At 40.2% G+C, this 21,005-nt stretch overlaps 1 protein-coding gene across 19 annotated transcripts in view; it reads right to left on the bottom strand.

The window, feature by feature from the left end:
• Positions 1–21,005, bottom strand: part of ICA1 (islet cell autoantigen 1) — a 144,064-nt gene that overhangs the window by 18,085 nt on the left and 104,974 nt on the right. For 17 of the 19 annotated variants that reach the window (XM_082398425.1, XM_082398413.1, XM_082398407.1 and 14 more), the window contains 4 exons: positions 9,832–9,929; positions 7,713–7,765; positions 5,012–5,074; positions 4,870–4,902 (listed from right to left, as the gene is read on the bottom strand). In XM_082398425.1, coding sequence (XP_082254551.1) covers positions 4,870–4,902; positions 5,012–5,074; positions 7,713–7,765; positions 9,832–9,929 — 247 coding nt within the window. The remainder of the gene's footprint in view (positions 1–4,869; positions 4,903–5,011; positions 5,075–7,712; positions 7,766–9,831; positions 9,930–21,005) is intronic. The other 2 variants (XM_082398418.1, XM_082398414.1) reach the window with 1 other exon arrangement.

The raw sequence follows: 21,005 nt of genomic DNA, 5'->3' as shown, positions 1-21,005 counted from the left end.
AATTTATTAGTTATAAATTATCTGGCTAGAGACCCCTGGCTCACTGGTCAAGTTGTTTTTTCAGTGCACCACACTGCTTTCGCTTCAGAGCCTATTAAGGGTCTCATATATAAACAAATATTTAAGTTTTGTAAAGTTTGTAGGGTTTCTAAGGTCATATGGCTCCACTGGTAGCTAGGCAAAGCTCACAGCTGCAGGCACCATGGCAGAATGGTCGAGATGAGAGCCCCACTCAGCACGTTTACCCTGCCCTGCCCTGCCCTGCCCTGCCCAAGGATTCAAAAATAAAAACCCTATGCCTCTGGGAAAACATTCCCTAGGAACAGTGATTCTGACCCAGTGAGTTTTCAATGAGTGAAAACTGACCTTCAGAGGAAGCTCTCAAGTTCAGACTGAGTGTGGGTGACAGAAAGCTAAGGTAGGGACCAGGTGACAGCCCACTCGGGTGATATTTTTGAAATCATACAGAGTTTCATGACCTCAGCAGAAATTAGGAACACAGAAGATGGAAACATAACTACACAGACCCAAAATGAGAGCACAGGAAAACAAGTAGATAAATGTCACAGAAGTTCCCTTCATCTGTGTGTGAAACAGGAAGACACTCTGGTTTGCTCCCTGGTCCCCACTCTCAACATTATGACTAATTGTAAAGGCCACACGCTTGAAACACACATGAAAAACCCCAAACACCAACACTATCCTCACACTTGGGTAGGAAACCACCCTACGAAGCTGTCTAACAAAAAAAATAGTCTTCATTATAAAAGGCTCTGGTAACAAATTGTACTTGTTTGGAATTCAAGAATACTGCTTCTAAAAACTCCCTTCTGGTGAAAAAAGACATAGTAATAGCAGATGGAGGAAAACCCACCCCGCCCACTCTCTGGGACACGCACACACACACACACACACACACCCCAAACAAAAAACAAAACAAAAAACCCCTCCCCCATCAGAGAAAAAAACCCCAACAATGCTAGACCCTGAGTAGGCACTCAAAAAATACTTTTTGATGAGCCCGCACCTCCATTGTAGCATTAGAGCTTAACACGCAAGCAATGTTACTGGAAAACTTGATACCTGGAGCAGGGGTAAAGCTACATAGAACACTACAGACGATAAGGTGATCAAATAAGAACAGTATTTGGTTTTAAAGTACACCATTATCTCATGAAAGGAAACAAGCCAGCAGTTTTCTCCCTAGGAGACTGAGGGAGACAGGGATAAGGGAAAGTTTATGAGAAAAGATAATGAGCTTAGTGTTTGACACATGGCTGTGAGGAAGCAGTGGGATCCCTAGTTAGATATATATATATATATATATATATATATATATATAGTTAAGTACAGGAGACAGTTCTGAATGACTGGGCAGGACCTGGGTGCAGGGACAGAAATGCATATTACTGCTACAGGCTAAAGTTTCTCACCCAGACATATGGGAGCTAGTGAGTGAGTGTCTCAGCCATTTGCTAATTGGCCAGAATTTAGAATTGCAAGTCTGGAGATAGAAACCAAGGAAGCAGCCAAAGACAAACATTTTCATTGTAATAAGAACAATTAAACCATTTTTAAATTGGTCCAGTTAGTCCTGTCCTAGAGAGGGATATTTTGGATAAGGCCGAGTTAGGAGATTTAGGTGAGCTGAATTCATGGAACTCTCTTCTGCTTTATCCCACCACTTTCTGTTCAGTTATCTGAGAGTTATTTCTCTTGGCCCAACTTTGAGGAACACAAGACTTTACATGTTATAATTCGTGAACTGAGACTAAGGGCTGTCACACGTGGTCACAAGGTGATTTCAGAGCCACTTTCAAGTATCTCAAAATGTCACTCAGTTTCTTTTTCATTTAAAATGTTTGTATAAACTGGCTAAATATTGGTTTTCCATTACATTATCTATTTAGTAGGAGAAAACACATTTCATTATGACACTGAGTCGGAGTGATTTTCTGGGCCACGGCTCCTGGAGAATTGTGTCTTTGCTGTAGACAGAAGCGGCCTGCTCTCTGATAACACTGTATCAGGGCTTAGCCATGACTTGTCCAACAGAATCACCGCTGGGAGTGAGCCAGCCTCCAAGCAGCAGGGTGCTAGAGCTTACAGCTCCCCGAGTCCTATAAAGTCAGCCATCCCTGGATTAAGCTCCTTTTATTTCTTGATTGTTTAATGTCTTACATATTATAATCAGTATTTTAATTCAGGAGTTGGGCCTTCTGGCAGTTTTCCGAAGGGCACACATTTGGAAGTCAACTAATTAAGAGTATTCTTTTCTTCCATCACCGCGAGTTCTCTGTACACTGAGAGAATATTTTCATACTCGTGGCCATGTTAATTTTTAAGCTGATGCTACGCCTGGGGCTGCGGACGCAGAAGAGGCAGATAGAGGGAAAGCACGCCTGGTGACTCAAGGGGGACTTTGTGGGTTGGCAGAGAAAAAGGGAAAGGAGAAATTATGTGACACTGCATTTAACCAAGCAAATTTGTAAATGAATTTTTCTGCCTGAGAACGAGTACACATTTTGAGGAAGAGCACATTCATCTCTTTATCTTCAGAATTAAATTGAGTGCTCAAAAAAAAAAAAAAAAAGGTATATGAGCCGCAATTCTACGAAACAAAGATTGTAACTATAAACCAATGAGGTGTGGAAGTTGTTTTAAATAAGTAGAAAGATATCAATCTTATTCCAACATATCTTGGCATATGCGTTAGAAGAAGCTCATGAAAGTAAGCCTGTATCTTGGGCAGTTAGCATTTCTGACTTAATTCTGTGAAGAAAGGCGTGGCTACTGGGCTAGTGTTGTACCACTATGACCAAGTTTAAAAAGTCAAAATCCAAAACCAAGAAACTTTTTTTGGAAGAAGCAGGGAAACACGAGACTATAGACTCAAATGTGCTTGTGTCTGTGTAAAGAAACACTGGAGGATGCACTAGGGGATGGGAGTGTTGGAATAGAGAGGAGAGTGGGCAGCAGCAATGGGAGTGAGAGGTTTGCTTTTGTTTTTTTTACTGTATACATTTTTATCATTTTGATTTTTGCACCAATGTGAATATACCACCTACTCAAAAATTATGTTTATTAAAATAATGAAATTAAATAGGAGATAATAAAAGCAAAGAGCAAACTATATAAACAAGAGGTTGGGAATAGGATAAATCATATTCCTATCAAAATAAATTGAAGCTTATGTATAATTATAAATAATTTGTTAAATGTTAAGACTTGCTAAAACTAGGTGGTGGGTACCTATTACTTGTTATATTATTATCCTTATCTCACCTTTGTAAGACTGAAATATTTTCCCCTCCAAAAAATAATTTGTTTAAAAGCACTATTATTTCATCAAAATATTCTATCCTTAAGCCAAGGGAGAAACATTTTTATGAATATATAGGCCATGTAATGGCAATCTGCATTAATTATTTGCTTTTTTACTTTCATAACCTGGTGTGATTTCAGTATTTACAAATACGTAGACATTCTGATAAATACGCATGGACATTCATGAAATACTGCACAGTGTGTTGCCTGGAATGAAAAATTAATAAGGAAAGTGGGTTTCTGCCCTCAAGTTTATATGCCTTAGCCTTGGAAACTTTTTTAAAGCCTTGGAAACTTAGTGCTAGAGTTGTGATGCCTTTCCAATTTTGAAAAAACTTTAACCAATGTCCTCTGTTTTCCAGACTTTCTCCTCTCACACTCTGGGAATTAAATCCAAATCAAGCAAAGACTGAGTAGAGAAAATCATCAGCCCTAGGTAACTGGGGCCGGCAGGATGATCTTGGCCCACTTCTAGTCCTGTAAGAAACCTGTAAGACCAGGGCAGACGGTATGCCAGCCGCCCAGGGCAAGGGATGCTCTAGAATTTGGCTGAGAATCTCAGGGGTAGGATGGAAAGCAAAGGCTATGACCAAGCTGAACACACTCAATTTCTTGGGATCGCTTAAGACTAGGCATGTCTCATCCAAATCCATAGTTCTGGAATCTCTTGTTGGGGGCTATTTAGTAAATGATTTTAGGTCTGGTGAACTTGGGTGTGGGACCTGGCCAGGCAAGCTTTCCCTGTGCATTTAACTAAGGTTCAATGAAGATAAGCACAGTACATCAGCAGGGCAACATTTCTTTCTTTCTTTTTTTTTTTAATTAGATTTTTCTTTTTCTGAAAATTGCCTAAATTCATAATTTATAATCTATTTATTTATTTTAAAAAATTTATCTATTTTTGGCCACACTATGCACAGCACGTGGGATCTTAGTTCCCCAACCAGGGATCAAACCCGCGACCCCTGTAGTGGAAGCGCAGAGTCTTAACCACTGGACTGCCAGGGAAGTCCCAGCAAGGCAACATTTCTAGTCCTACCATCTCTGCTTACCGTTTGGAGAGTGTCCCTGTGTCAGAGACGATGAAAGACCCTTTGCATACTTGATCTCCAATCCTGGCAATAACCCAGCAAGACTGTTGCTACTGGCTCCAATTTACAAATGAGAACAACTGAGGCTAAAAGAGTTTAAGTATGAAGCAAGTTACTTAAGGCCACAGAGATCATTTATAGGAGAACCATATTTAAATTCAGGTCTGTCTGATTCTGAAAGCCATGGTTTTTTTCTCCTCCAGCATTCAACCTCTGACATAAAAGCTTAGTTTGAACATTATGTAATTACACTAAAGATGACAGATCTACACATACTATTTGTGCTTGAGCATATTTGAAGTCACTTATAAAGACAAATGACAGTCACCTAAAAACAATTGCTTGGGAATGCAAAGCTATTCAAAACATAAAAATTACATTTTCCTGCATGTAACAACAGTATTTAAAATATTAAACAAATTATAACCCCAAAGAAATGCATAAATCTTACCACCTTCCTCGAGTTTCATGTCTAATAGTTCATCTATAGGTTCATTAGAGGAGAAGAAAGAAAAGAAAATTGAGTCATTTTCATTTTGTAAGGAGTTTGGTCAAATTACTAAAATTGAGTTGTTTTTCTTAATCTAGATTACCTGAGCATGCATTATGTATAGAGCTTTTGTCTAAGGCAGATAAAACACTTTTTCCATCTTCAGCTGTAAATATAACACATGCATTTGGTTATCACCAATTCAGAAAGGTGTGTGTGTTCATATACTAACGCTAAGGTAAATACATGGCTTCAGGAAGAAATGGTATCCACAAACTCACTCATGCAGAAGCAGGGGTCCTCAGATGATATTTTACTCAAGCTGCTGGCTCTCAATGAATGCTGAGTTAACAGCCCTGAATCCTTATTTTGTTTGGTAGAAAACTATATGACACTGATCAACAATTCTCCTTCTACAGACAAATGTGTGACTTATGTACTGGAAGATCGACTGACGGTGCGCTAAGGAACCTCAGCCACGTGGGCCTGGCTAAAATAAAAGGGCAGATTACGGGTGAAAGAAGCCAACCTGTAAAGGCTAAATTCAGCGTGATTCCAACTATATGACATTCTGGAAAAAGCAAAACTATGGAGACAATAAGAAGATCAGTGGTTGCTAGGAGTTTGTGGGAGGGAAAGGTGAATAGGTGAAGCAACGGGGGATTTTTAGGACAGTGAAACTACTCTGCATGTGGTAGATACATGGCGTTAAACATTTGTGAAAACCTACAGACTGTACAACATCTAATGGAAACTATGGAATTTGAGTGATAATGATATGTCAGTGTTGGTTCATTGATTGTTTACCCTGGTGGGGGATGTTGCTAGTGGGGGTGGCTATGCATGTGTGGGGGCAGGGCATATATGGGGACTCTTTGTACCTTCTACCTGATAAAGTGTGCGTGTGTGTGTACGCACAATATAACAGCCTTAAAACTTGGTTTGCTCATATGTACATTAGACTTTCTACAGGTCCCAGAATAAAAGACAGATGGCACTTCATTATAATGGATTCCATTCTGTGTATATATAAAATAAGGAAATCAACATTTATGATCTCAAAATATTATGCAGCTACCACAAGCAAGTGAACATATGGCACAAAGAGAAAATTTGATCCCCCTGTATTGTCGCATGTTGTATAAATATATGATTTATATTGATAATTTCAATAGAATCAACTGGAGTTTACATTTTTCCCACAAAACTAAAATTTTTCTATTCAATTACTTAGATTCCCACAGGATTCGTGCTGTCGGCCCTGCATGATCCTGAGGCTGGAGGGTGTGGATCAATACAGTCAGAGACTCTTACATGGCCAGCCTGCCTCTCTGGCTTCTTCTACCACTTACTCCCTCCGTCAACCTCTAGGACATTGTTCCTCTGACCTTCTCCTGGTCCTCCCTGGCTCATGGTCTTTGCCCAGGCTGTTTCTTTTGCTTTGACAGGTCTTGCAGTAGCCTTGACTTAGCCAGTTCCCCGATGCCCTCAGACAGGTGAAGTCACCCTAACACACAGGCCCATCGCCCTTGCAGCCCTCACCCAAGGTGGAGTTGCCCAGTTACTTGTGTAATTGTCAGGTTACCACCTGCTTCCCCTTTTGACTGTAAGCCCCATTCTGGAAGGGTCTACCACCATGGGCCCAGAGCCCTGTGCTGTGCCCGCCACAGAGGTGGCTCTCAATTAACATCCGCTGAACAAATGAACAAGTACATGAGTAAGTGAAGGCATACAAGCATGAAGGGATGACAGGAAGCCAAGCTGTAGAGGCAAAAAGGTGACAGTTTTTTTCTTTTTCCCTGTTGAAAGACAGATGGGGGAAAAGCAAAGGAAGCAGTAAATGGGAGAAGAATAAAGTAGGTGATGTGGTTGGAAAAGTAGGAAGGAAGATGGAAGGAAGACAGAGTGTGAAGGGAAAAGATGGAAGAGAGGGGGAGTTCCAGGGTGTAATCTGCCACCTCCTGTCTCCTGGAAAGGCTGCCCCAGCAAAGGGCAGAGGCAGATATGTTCCAAGAGGGCCAGGCTGAACAGGCGGTTGGGGTAATTTTAGTTCTCTTCCTATCACCTATAAAACTTTCCCCTGCGTCTCCAAGAATTTGAGTCCCAATGAAAGGCTCAGCTTTCCACCCTCAGTTCTGTCACACTTTACCCTACCCCGTGCTCCTCATGCGAGAACCACCAGTGAACGAATGGGCTGTAATAGCAGAAGGCAGGAGTAGCTGACAAGCCCTTCACAGCACACTGTCTGGTCCCCCAGTGCTCTGATCCCTCTTCCGACCACACGAGGGTCAGTACGCCAGAGGGATCTGGTGTCACTCAGTACTGAGCAGGCCCAGGAACCACCTGGAAGAGCAGTGTCTGAGCTCTCCCATCTGTTCCCAACCATGACCAATACACACCCCATGACACAGCCAAAATCGAACTCCCCTGATGTCATCATGTAATCTCTTTACAACCATCTCTACAGCCCAGATGGCAGTTACAACTCGTAATGGTAACAGCAGAAATGTTATCACCTGTTGTAAAAGAAATAGTCTCAATTGTGATGCTGCCCTGACAGGCTGCTGCTGAAATGACTAATGATGCTGTTTTCTAGTTCAAAATATACAACCTCTCTCAATAATGCTATAGGGTCAACAGCACTGATACTTGAAAATTTAAAACTTAAATGATAGGAAGCAAATTAATATAGAATTTTCTCAATTGGAAAAAAAGGTCTAGAAGAAGTTTACCAAAAAAGAAAACGAGCTGGCTGTTGTGCAGCAGTATTTCAGAAGCAGTTCTCAATAAAAATCGAAACTTACTCTTAAAACTAGAGGATTCCTTGTGCTGGTTTTCATCCTCTAATGAAATTAACCTTAAAATTAAAAAACAAAGTTTAGTAATGTTGTTCTGAAAATGTTATACTTACGATAGAGCCAGATTTTCTGTACAATATCTATTACTGTACATACACACACACACACACACACAATATGAACATACAGTCATTTACATGCTATACATTTTTGGAAGAAGAAATAAATGTGCTGGCTTTCTTCTGTCCCTGTACTAAAACTGGTTAGTAGTATCTTAACATCTGAATTTAGTTTCATGCCAAGGCACATATTCTGTAAATATCTAGGTGGGCAGTTATGTATAACAAAGATAGATACTTACAGTTATCACTTTAAAAACATAGTTAACAAACTGATGGACAAGCAGGTGTTTATTCTGATTCCTGGTGTTACAGGAGAGGATACCTCAGGAGGGTAGCTAAATTACATAAGGCGGAAAGCAGGATCATTCTCAAATCCACAAGACTGTCGCCTACTGAACTCTCATTATTCATGGGTAAGATCATGGCGCAGATACATCACCACCCTGAGATTCAGCTGGTGCCTCTGAATCCCCCTCCTAGCAAAGTGGTTCACCTTACCTGCCATTTCTGAACAAAATTCTTATTAAATTTCATTGTCATTTAGACTAGTTACTAGGTTATACTTTTTGAGCTTTAAAAAAGGAAGTACTAAAAATAATGAAGAAGTATGAAATTAATTAAAACTAACCACCCAAAACTAATCTTCGGTGGTTCCTCTCTAAGTAAAAGTTAATGCTTTATTTTGATTGCAGTAACATATACGGCGAAAAGAAGGCACCAGAACTCACTCCAGGCTCTGCCTCTTACTATACAAGGGGCCACAGGCAGTCCCTTAACCTCTCTGAGCCCCACTTCTATCATTAACACAACAGGGAAATGCCTACATTAATTACATGGAGGGTCATCATGAGAATGAGTTGAGATAACATGAATAAAGCACCCGGCATTGTGTTTCATACACAGTAGGTGCTCATTAAATGGTAGCTAGCATCACCATTACTACCAGGAATAGGTTAAATTGCTTCTCCCTAAAATAGTCAATTGTACTAGATTCAGAGCACATTCTATAGCTGTTCCTACAGTGAAAAACTGTCTTTGTTCTGCACTAAAGAAATTTTCTAGTATTTGCTTTAAAATTAAAGAAGGCTACTCTTGGTGGTAAATACTTCCGTCAGACAAAAAAGATATATTTAAAACCTGATTTAGAAACACAGTAAAAATGTAAACCTGTTTTAGCACAAGATTGTCATCTAAACGTTTTTGTGTGGAAAAGGAAGAGCAAATGGAGGTAAGGTAATCTACTTTGCTTTCCTAGGTTAGCCAGCTCAAGATTAACCCCATTCCCACGGGCTATGACATCTCAACAGAAAAAGACATAGGTTCACATGTAAACCTCCTCCTTGCTGTATGAGATGAGGAATCATGCAGCATATACGTTGAAAAGTTCATCTCAGTGTTTAAAAATGACTGGAGGAGCCTTCTCTGCAAAGAGGCAAGAAATGACGATGGAGAGTCACTTCCTGCGCTCAAAGCTGCTCTCCGCTTCACAGAGGAGAAAACAGAAAGTCTGCATGTAGAAACAAAATGTCAAGACCCAACAGTTGTGTATCATAACACCTGAGTACTACATGTGTTGTGAGGTAAGCTAATAAGTTATTTCCTTCTATGAGAGAAAAGCCAGGGATTTCCTATCTAGGACAGGATCTTGTAACTGATGGTGACAAAAGGAATAGATGGGGTGCAGAAATCCCAGAGAGCAGGAAGCTGGGGCTGAGGCCAGGGAGCACTGGGGACCTTTGCCCTCTCTTGCCCCAGTCAACTCCTCGCAAGTTGCCCTTCCTAAGACCCCAGAAAGGGGTCTCTTCTTGGGATAAGTGAGTCCCGGCCTAGCAGGAATATGTGAGGGGAGGAGTTTGGCCTCAATTTTAGTACATCTACTCAGAGAAGTGAGGACGTAAAGCAATCACCCTGTGTCAGAAACCCCAGCAGACTCGGTCAGCGAGGATGGCGGTGGCCTTACCTGTGGGAGGAAAGGTTTGCCAAGAGAAGGAGCCGTGACTTACTGACTTGGCTCCTCCACTGAGGCCTCTGCACTTTCCTGCTGGGCGATCCTCTTCCTTTCTTCTTTCTCAACCAGCTTTTTCATAGGGTCTTGTAAGCTCTTGATCAGGATAATAGGAAAGAAAACAAAAGAAAATGAAAGATCAATTAAAAACTCAACTGCCACTGGTCCCAGTAATCAAACCCTGAATTAGAGGTTTGGGGAGGTAACCTTGAACCAAACAAGTTGACAGAAATGAAATTATGGATGTTCTCAGACCTATCCAAGAAATACTAGCTTATAAAGGAGACTTGTTTTGCCACTAGATTTATGTTTTCCCTTTTATGATAAGTTATTCAAAAGAAGGCCTTTTGGCTATTGCTAACTTTATGTTCCATCTTTAACATGCAGCTAAGATAAACATTCTGTTCTGCTTGCAGCCCACACACTGACAGAGAGAAGCTTTCTCTCCCCCAAAGATGAGACAATTTTATTTTTAATTTTGTTTGCTATTTTGCAATCTAAAACAGCTTATTTTTTAAAAACAAGAGGAAACAAACCCTTTTTTTTTTCAAACCCAAAATAGTGGCTTAACATATTCTGACAAGTTAACTCCCACGAGTGGACAGAGCAGGTGCATCCAAATCTTTGTAGGTTAAAAACGGATGAGAGTCTTTTTTTGGCACATAATTTCTTTGAGTGACTGTTCTTAAAGTTTATTAAATATTTAAGGAAAGGTTTTTGTCTTTGTTTTTGTTTTTTAAAAAGCAAGTGCCAAGGGACTGTACACCAGTGACAAAGCCTGAAAAAGCAAAACATTCCTGTAACAACTGAATAATGAGTTATACAAAAAGATCTCTATTTCTGGCCTAATTATAATACAAACAAAAAAGAAATATCTCAAGATATTTATCCTGCTTATATTCTCAGAACTATTAAAATCCAAGTCCTCATCCTTTGGGTCTTCACCTCTCTGTTCCCGTCTCCCTCCTTCCCATCCTTCACTTTTCTAGTATGACACACACACAGAGGAGGCAATAACGTTTCATATGCCAGCTCGGACTGATTATTGATGGCTGACCGGAGGGCTGGGTGAAGATGGTCTGAAGGCTGAGTCTTGGCGGAGTGGAGCTGTGATTGGTTTTGGTGTCTGCCATGGACACCAGATGGACACTGGTGTCACTCCTCCTGCTAGAATAATTTTCCTATAACACCCAGGACATCACGTTACCCTTTTTCTCAAGAACCCACTGTAGTTTCCTATTTCCTTCCATTTCTAGTCTAAACTTCTCTGACCAATTTAAAAGATCTTCTAAAATGTGACCCTATCCTACTCTTCCAGGTGCTTTCCCACTAACCTCACATGTCCTTCCGTTCAATTAGGCTTCTCTCCTCATGGTCTCCTGTGTGCTAGTTGCTCGCTTCCTATCTTTGCTCATTCTGCTGCTTTAACCTAAAAAGCTCTCTCTACTTATCTGTCTAGCCTCAAAGTCCTATCAGTCTCTGCAAAGTCCAGACCAGTTACTACCATTTTCCATAAAGCGTCATTCACTGAGCATGCCAAATTCAAGAACGTCCTTCCATCTCCAAACTGCACTTACAGTTTTATTAGTATTTCATTATACATATCTTGTATTATGTTTTGCCTCTTAAAAATATTTTTTAAATTAGAAAAGTAATAAAACCACATGTAGAATGTTTGGGAAGTAAAAAAGGAAAAATTACTCATAATTCCATTTCTATAGTTATTATTTTTATAATATTTCCTTTCTGTTTTTCTTCATACTCATACGACTTATACAATTGGAATCCTTGTTTGTATAGTAGATATTTTTATAGAGCATAGATGCCCTCTTAACCAATTTAATTTATGTAGATATTTCATAATCAAAACAATTTGAGTGCAGAATTTAAAAAAGATTTGATATATCTTAAACATTTAATATTGAATTAAAAAATATAAATGTGTACTCATTTGCCAATATTCTAAGGTAGGGCTAAATGTTCTCTTTGAATATATGTCCTCTGATTAGGATTCTGAAGCATTTTCTTGCTTAAACCACATCCATAAGGTATTGCCATCGTTTTTAATGATTCCTTATTTCTGGACATTTAGATTAGTACACTCAGTCAGCGAATAGTGTTTGAGCACATACCAAGGCCAGGGGCTGTTTTGGGTGCTGGGGATACATGGTGCACAAGACAGACAAAATTATCAGCTAGTGATGGATCCAGGCAGAGAACTGATATAGGGGGATAGAAAGTGACTGGGTCATAGGTAGCAGGTAGCAGGAATGTCCTCTCTTAGAGGTGATATTTCAACTAAGAGCTAAATGGCAGGAAGGAGCCATCCACATGCAGCTCAGGAGAAACACGGGCCCCAGGTGCAAAGGCCTAGCAGTGGGAACAGCTTGGCTTGTTTCGGCTGTAGAGTAGTGGGTAACAGGACAAGTCTCATGAGACTGGGATAAAGAGGTCAACAGGGGTCACACAGGGAGAATGTTCCTTTACCCACATTCCTCAATACTTCACATTTTGCCCCCATTAGTTTCCTTATACTCTTTTGCTCTTTCTGTCTCTCTACTGCATGACAACTAAACAGACTCTATGATCCTTGGCTGGAGGGGGAAATGCTATGAAGGACAGCATTGGAACAAATGAAGCAATTGGAATATGGACCATAGTCTTGGTGTTCTTTATATATATGTGTGTGTGTGTGTGTGTGTGTGTGTGTGTGTGCGCGCGCATTTTGGAAACGTGCAACCACAAGGAGGAGTTCAACAGATGTCAAGGACTTACTCTTTTCAATTGAGCTGCCAATCACGGCACTGTATTCACCCACACACTCATACACACACGCGCGCACACACACACACACCCCACTTCCAGCAGTTTTATTCTCTAAAGAGTGGTCCAACCCTGGTCAAAGTGAAGCCAGGAGAACTGCCAGAAAAGGCTCCGATGGCTTCAAGTCTTGCTTTTAGATTCTGTGACGCTTTGCTCAGGCCTCCTGGTTTGCTCAGTTATCTTCTCTCTGCTTTTCCTTTGTATCAATCAGCACTGGCAGGGCCAGGACAGCTGCTCTCAGCCGGCCATGTCTAGCTGCCACAGCACTCGCCTAAGCCCCTGAGATGCCCTTGACAGCTCCATGGTTCTCATCCCTTCTGTCTCTAGCCTGACCTCCCCTCAGAACCACACTCCAGCAGCTCTCAGACAACCCCTTTGTAATGTAAACCACTCATTCCTTCTTTTCAACCCCTGCCCCTGTTGGGCCATTAGCAGGCACTCAATTGTTGGCCCCCTGTCACCACCATCACAGTTAAGTCACTATTGTGCTTCACCAACAGAATGGCTGCAGTTCCAATTGCTACTTTATTATTAATAATTCCTGTGACAATCACTCCTTCCTTCCTACTATTACCATTGTCCTTAAAACAATGTTGTTGTTGCCACTCAAGAGAGGTGCTGTGTATGCACCTGTTGGTTGATAAATTAGTGTACATAAGGTTAAACTGCAAAAATTAGAGCTCTTTAGCTAGGAAATTCAAAGGCTAGGGGAATAATATGAAAAGGCTTATAAAATCATAAGCAAAATTAATACTGAGCACAGTATGGGCTTATTTATTAAATATTAGAATTTTGAACTAAGGGGACTCGTGTGTGTGTGTGTGTGTGGGTGTGTGTGTATCTTTACTGAGATATAATTCATATACCACAGAATTCACTCATTTAAAGTGTACAATTCAATGGTTTTCAATATAGTCATAGTTGTGTGATCATTACCACAATCAATTTTAGAACATTTTCAGAAGGCGTCTGTTGAAGCAAGAGAGAGTTTTAGATCAAACTAAGCTATATGTTCCTCTACAGAGCAAGGGAAAAAAACCTGCAACACCACATATGGAACTTGTTTCTTACAAAAGATGGTACACATTGAAGATATAAAGAGGCTTAGAGGAACTCTGAAACATTATGGAGGACAAATCATGTCTGCTTTCCTCCTTCAAAATTAGTTCCTGGGTGTGACTGTCAGATACAGGATATTCTACATGGTGAATCACGATGTTTTCCAAGGTTTGATTATAAAGGCCCAACTGGGGGCAGGGGGGCGGAGGTGAATTCTTCAGATTAAAGTCCAAAACTCAGCTGAAAACGCTTAACCCTGTAGCATCCTTAAAAGTCAGAGGTGACAGCATCTTCTGTGTGACGTGAACATCTGCTCAGGCAAAATGAATCTAAGAGGCCTGGCTGACTGTGCAGACAAGGCAGCCGTCAGATGGAAGTAGTTTGAATCACTGGCTGATGGAAGCCATGTTCAAATCCATGTCCAGAAATAAAACGTCAAAGCATTCTGTTTCTAAACCCCAAACCCTCTAGGTCCTTCGTTAAAATTGCTTGTGAAAATCACTATGAATTAGAAGCAATACAACATCATATAAGACTGAAAGGTTCTCTGTGAAGGAGGGAATGTTTTTAGACCAAGTAACCTTTCTCTGTTAAGGCTGCACTGACATGCTAATAGTTTCCATCAATGCTTAAATGGTTTCAGGAAGCACACACACAATATGTAAGATTAGCGTGGCAGAGGAAACTTACAGACCGAGCTTGCAAAAGTGTCTTAGAAAGGAAACAGCTTAATATAATAAAGGGAGTTACTACTTCCTGTATTAGGAAAATAAAAGCAACAGCAACATTCATCTGAATGAAAGCAAAACTACTCAGCAAAACAAATTTCACAGGCAAAAGGACAGCAATCAGCCCTCATCTAACGACCTAAATTTAATGTTTAACTTTGACAACTGGGTAACATTTCCTCTAATCTTTATTACTTTTAATTTTCTTAGGCTACTTCCCATTAATTACACGATATGTATATAAAGGTGCCAAATAATTGTTTATAAAAGGAAATAAAAGTGCTCAAAATAGCACGGCATGGTTAAAAGATGCTGAACTCAGTTGGGTTTGTGTACATTTGTGATTGTATAATTAGTAGCACGTGAGGAATAAAAAGCAGAGGCCATGATGATGTGTATGAGCCACATAATTTATGGACATTTAGCTCACATGTCCTCCCCACCCATGCAGCTATAAATTTATAAAGGCACTGTACAAGGAACACAAATTAATCTAGGACCAGAAGGTACTCTTGAATTCTACTGTAGAACAAAAAAGTTAAACAGTAAAACTAGAGAAAAATAAACACAATCTATTCTTTAAAATAAGATGGGGACTTCCCTGGTGGCACAGTGGTTAAGAATTCGACTCCCAATGCAGGGGATGCGGCTTCGATCCCTGGTCAGGGAACTAGATCCTACATGCATGCCGCAACGAAGAATTCGCATGCCACAACTAAGACCCGGCACAACCAAAAAAAAAAAAAAAAAAAAAGATGGAAAATTAGTACTGGGAAGGCATCATAGTGTACTAGAAAGAGATGGACTTTGGAAATAGTTCACGTAGTGTTGTACCATGGAAAAGGGTCTTCACCCCTGGGGAGCCTCTGTTTACCCATCAGAACAAAGGAGACAAGTAAACCATTCTTGGGACATTGTGAGGATTAACTGAGATAATGCCTTTGCAGAGTACCAAGCTCATAGTAAGCACTCAAAACGTGCTTTCTTATCAACTACTTTTAAAGATCTAAAAGGAATTAGATGTCTTAAAGGCTCATTTTGTGTTAGGTACCGCATTCCATGTTTCATACATCTCTCAAAACCCAGATAAACGCTGTCTTTCTGATTTCCTGACATGGACATGGAGATCAGGGGAGGTGAAGTAATTTGCTTAAGGCCATTCAACCATTAACAAGTAGAAGCAATATTTAAATCCAGGCCTTTACAATTCTACAACTAGTTAACAAACTGTATTGAATAGCCAGGCCAAGAATATTTACTGAATTCCCCTTTCATATGAAGTGCCAAGGAGATGGAGAGGACTTCATTTCAAATTCTAAAGGAAGGGTCATGGTATCCGAGGACTGACATATAAAAGATGCTTTTCGCCTTCAAGCAAATACTTTAAAGTGCTATTTTTAATCGAAAATTTATAGCTTTACTTTTTAAAGGTGGCTATTCTGCTTTCTCTACCCTCCTGCCTCACGGCCAGACCGCCACCTGAAAGAAGTGCCACAAGGCAGAGTGAAAGAAGCATAAGCATCCCTATTTCCAGATCTACCATGTACTGGGCATGTGGCCTTGGGCAAATTACTAGACCTTTCTGAGCTTCAGTTTCCTCATTTGAAACATGGAAACAAGAACAAGTATGCCCACTTCCCCAAGGCTATTTTGAGGATTAACTAAAATATATGCACTTTCTATACGTCAATGCTGAACCTGACGTATTATTCATTATAAGACCCAACCTTGGTACATTAGAGTTACATGTACCATGACAAATTCTTTTAGACATTATTGCACTTCACCCTTAGCAGAGCGCCTGGCATAAAGTAACTACACATACAATGATAATATTTTTTTCCTTTTCCCTCAAGGAAGAGGTAGAAAATAAGAAGAGGTGGTGAGGGGAGAAGCATCTTAACTGTTGTGAACAGGGCCTGGGCTACCAGCTGCCCTGAAGAACCAATGTCAGTCATCAAGGATGAATGGATGACCAGCCATGCTTGGGTTTGTCCCCATCCAACCTGAAATACCTCAGATTTCAGTGGTAGCCATGGTCAGTCTCTCTACCCCTCCTCTCCCAGTGACCTGCATGCATCCCAATTTGCTGTTGGCAATGATCTGGCCTGGAGCAGCTTGGGGAAAAACATCATTCTGCTAAATGCTGTGTAAAGTAAAGACACTGAGAAAAAAACTTGAAAGTCTAAAAGGATATTCTGGATGTTCACCATGAGTAATTGCCATGTTGGGACTGGCAACTAAAACTGCATTGCAGGGATATTTACCCAATTTTCATAAAAACTATTATGGCTTTATTTTCAAAGCAAGTAACTACAGAGCCATGTGGCTTGTCGGTAAATGTTCAAGTGATTAACTGAGAAATGGGGTGGGTGGAAGAAGGCTGTGAGGCATACGAATTTGAGAAAAACAAAATTTAGAAAAAGATGTTTTTTGAACTGTGAGAGCTAAAAGCATTTGAGTCTGTAGAATGATGTTGCATATAACAGTGCTAAGTCCTAGACCCCAGGAGAGAGAGGAGGGAACATTGGCATATCCATTTCAATGGTTATTTTTGAACATGCCCAGTTAGGTTTTCAAATTCAGGTTTCCTTAGAGTTAAAATCTTGGCACAGACCAAGAGCCAGTTGCAAAGCCAAAGTGCATTTTTTAGAATTAGCCCTGATACAGGGGTGGGACACCCTCCTGCTTTTCTGGGGTGCAGGCCGGCCCTGCCCTCTCCTATCCCTGGTGGGAATGACCTGAGCCCAGACCAGGGTCTGCAGGGCAGAAGGGCTGCCAGAGCATCTGGGGAAGTAGGGAGGGAGGAGGTTGGGTTTCCCAGGGCAAGGTTAGTGAGACCTCCTATTCCACTGCCATACAGCTTTGCCTGTGCAAAACTAATAACCTAGGGTGAAAATGGTGCATAAGAAAGTAACTGAAGCTGGGCTCCGGAACCTGACAACCGCAACAAACCCTTCTGTATCGATACTGCCAATGGCTGTCTTCTGGACCCACTACGGAATGTTTAATAAGTCCATCCCTACCACCCCCCCATGGAGCTCCTGGTGCCACCACCAAGGCTGCCACCCTCACAACCACCACCACCACACGGCTGGGCAGTGACAGAGCTAGACTTAGAGCCAGATCTGGCTGGCTCCAGGGCTTGTGCTCCCACATGCTTTGCTTTATCCCATAACCAGAGTCAAAAACCAGCTTTCCTCCCCAAAACACTGCAGTGGGGCACATCACAGGACTACACTCTGCTACTGACCATTGCCATTCAATATAGGTCCTCATCTCTTCACAAATACCAGTGCAGAAGGACATGCCTTCCCGTCAACCAGCCCCCAGGGAGTGTGTCCACGTCTTCAAAGGGCCCAATGCTCACTCCTCTATAAAGACATCCAACTCAGCGCATGTGCCAGCACGCCAGATAGGGGAGAAAAGGCCACTGATACAAACAGAAGTTTAGATTTTTCCAATGAAAAGCCACTTGACTCCTGAGGGCTATTTTTTTTTTTTTTTCCTTAAAAAAATTTTTTTTTCCTGATGCCTGTTCTGGATATGTGGGGAAATGTGTAAGTAAGTGACATCCTGAAAGGATGAAGCAAACATGACCACACCTGAAGGCTGGTAATTTAAGACAGGTACTGCTTTCCTATAGACAGCATTTCTTTTAGTTTTTTTCCAAAAAAAAAAAAATGTTTTAAACTCTTAGTCTAAATTACTTTCTCTAAAAAAGCTTTCAAGATAGGGCTAGTCACATTCCAGTCCCATCCCCATGACTTGATCATTTCTACCATGTAAAAGACATTCCCGGAGGATGTGGAATCAGTATAAAATTAACACACTAATGATAATTCATGCAAAATATATATGTTTAGTAGCATTGTAATGAACCAATAAATATTTATTGCTTGAAAATATGAGATTAGGGAATTGCTTCTTTTATGGGAAACCAGTCAAAAGGTAGTCTTTCACCTTTCAACTTGAGCTGTTACAATTATTAGATTAACAATTTTTTTGTTAACTTTAAATTTCAAGGCTAAATTTTCCATAAAGTTAAAATGCTACAAAAATGTATTTATCATGAAATCAGAATGATGAAGGAATATGTCAATAAACGTAGAATCAATATAATCAGGCCTGAGTAAAAATGTAATAGCTGTTGTCACATAAAATAGTACCACAAAATATTCCTAAAATGTCAAAATAGTCACTTGGAAAAATTTCAAGTTGTGTGAGGTGAAGACTCAATTCACTTTTATAATAAAAATATTATACAAGAAAGAATTACACATATTTTCTAGAGAAAGTCTCATTAGAAATAAAACGAACTTCTGGGACACGAGTTACACCTCTGTAATTCTGCAGCAAAAGACTCTTCCCTCCAAACAGGATGCACTGAGTGTTTAACACATTAATTATCATCCTTCATCAAGCATAAAACTAACAGTCAGGAAATACAGCTGCAATAGCACAATTATCAACACACTCAGACTACGCCCCGCAGCAAAGAAAGCAAATGGGTTGCTTTTCATTAACAGAGCTTGGCACACCTCCCCAAAGACAATGTTTTCTTTCCAGCCGGCATCCCAAAAGGCATTTAAGGGGCTATTTGCTTAGGTAGATCCAAAGAACAAGTAAATCATGAAAATATTTAATTAAATTTCAAAATATTCATTATTGATATACAGGGCCATTCATATACATACATATGTGTGTACACATATGTATACCTACATGTATTGAAAGATGATTTGATCAAGCCAAAATCTTTTATATAAAAGACTTGTATTTTTAAAACATTATTAGTGCAAGAGGGTTGGTAAGTAAGTTTATAGTCCATGCTTGACTGTGATACATAAGGTATTCATGGTTTTCATTCTCATAGTTTGTGGCATACAATATGATATGCAACGTGCCTCCATCTGTGCAGTAATGGGCCGGGTAATAACTGTTCTATGACACGGGTTTGAGTCCATATAAAGAAAGTAATTAGCTACTAGCTTCAGATTCTAATATAACATGTCATCATTGAAAGCCTAGATGAATAGCATTCTAAAGAGATAATAAAAGCATAGTTTATTTGGTTGACTTTTGGACACTTAATATTCTTAACATTATTATAATCTTATTACACCTTAACAGATGTATGACTCCTACCGAATTTATCTTACAATTGAACTATAAACTGTTAGTTAAACCATAATTTAAGGAAGGCTTGGGGGATGTAAAAGGCAATGGGTAATCATCTGCCCCAAATATTTGGAATTATATCTGAAGCACTGCCATCAAACTTTCACTAAATTCTCTGCCCAGAAATCCTCTAGCATAATCAGCTTGGTCCTCTCTGCAGGAAAAATATCACAGCAAAATTTAAGGAGTCATATTTTCCTCAGCACAGAAGGCCAGGGATACACATAGGATTCTTCTATGCTTGTGGCACAACTTCAATTTCATGATTTTATATTGTACTTTATATGCAATTAACTCAAATCTGAACCTCTTTAAAACTGTATCTGGGATAGGCATTATCTCATCTTCCATCTGGCCAACTTGTGTTATGTACAGTTGTCTTTCAAATGACTGATAACCTTTGTATTTATTATAATATAAACTCTGACACACATTTATGCCCTAAAACCTAAAACTTGCTGCCTTACCAAAGATTAATCCATGGGATTCTGCTCAGGCCTGTGTAAGAAATGTGAGTAGTGTGAGTTATAATAATTTTAATCAATCTGCCTTGGTCGGGATAGCTGCTTCCTAAGGCGCCGAAAGCAGCAGTAAATCACAGAGAAGGCTCGCAGTCCTTACCAACAGCTGTAACATAGCCAGTGTGATAAGGAAGGCTGCGGGTTTGCTGTGTGCAGAACATCTGGCTGGACCAAGGATGATGCACAAAAAATAAAAGGTCTGTCCCCTCAAGTGCCTATAGTTCAACTGTGTTTACTATGCGGCATGTCAGCAAGCACCAATGAAAGAGTAAGTGACCAGCTGACAAGGGGATGAGGAAAAACAAACTCGATGGCCAGGGGATCTGTCTGGGGTCAGGTGAGGTACATCACAAGGTGAGTGGACTGTCTTGCGTTCCTCTTGGGACCTCCAATTAAAGGGCCATGGTCTTAAAGTGTTTCTGTCTTAGTACTTTTGTAGATGCAGTGACATTATAAACATCTCAAAATCAAAGAGTTGTTTTAAGGCAAAAGAAAAAAGAAAAATCTTCTTAATGTTTTGTCAAGCAAAGTGATGAGACCTACTTACAAACTGCCTGAAAAATTACAAGGAAGGTAATTTCAAGGTGAAGTTTAACTAGTTCTTTCCTGGTCTTTTCCTTTCAAAGATACGACCTGGCAACAAAGCACCCAGTGTTCTGTCACCATTCTGAAAATCCTTTTAGAACCCAAATCACTTCCGTATCTCGATATGTATTCACCCTCAGCAACCATTACAGAGCAAAATGATTCCACCTTCAGCTGTAATACTGAGAACCTGACATTTTGCATGTATTCCTTTTGGGTTGAGAAATCATTGAGTTTAATGTTGCTTCTTCAATTAGAAAATATGACTGTAGTGT

This window comes from Balaenoptera borealis (genome assembly GCF_965194805.1).
Source record: "Balaenoptera borealis genome assembly, chromosome: 7".
Taxonomy (NCBI): domain Eukaryota; kingdom Metazoa; phylum Chordata; class Mammalia; order Artiodactyla; family Balaenopteridae; genus Balaenoptera; species Balaenoptera borealis.
The sequence above is the reverse complement of the archived record's forward strand: the minus strand, read 5'-3'. Positions and strand labels throughout refer to the sequence as shown.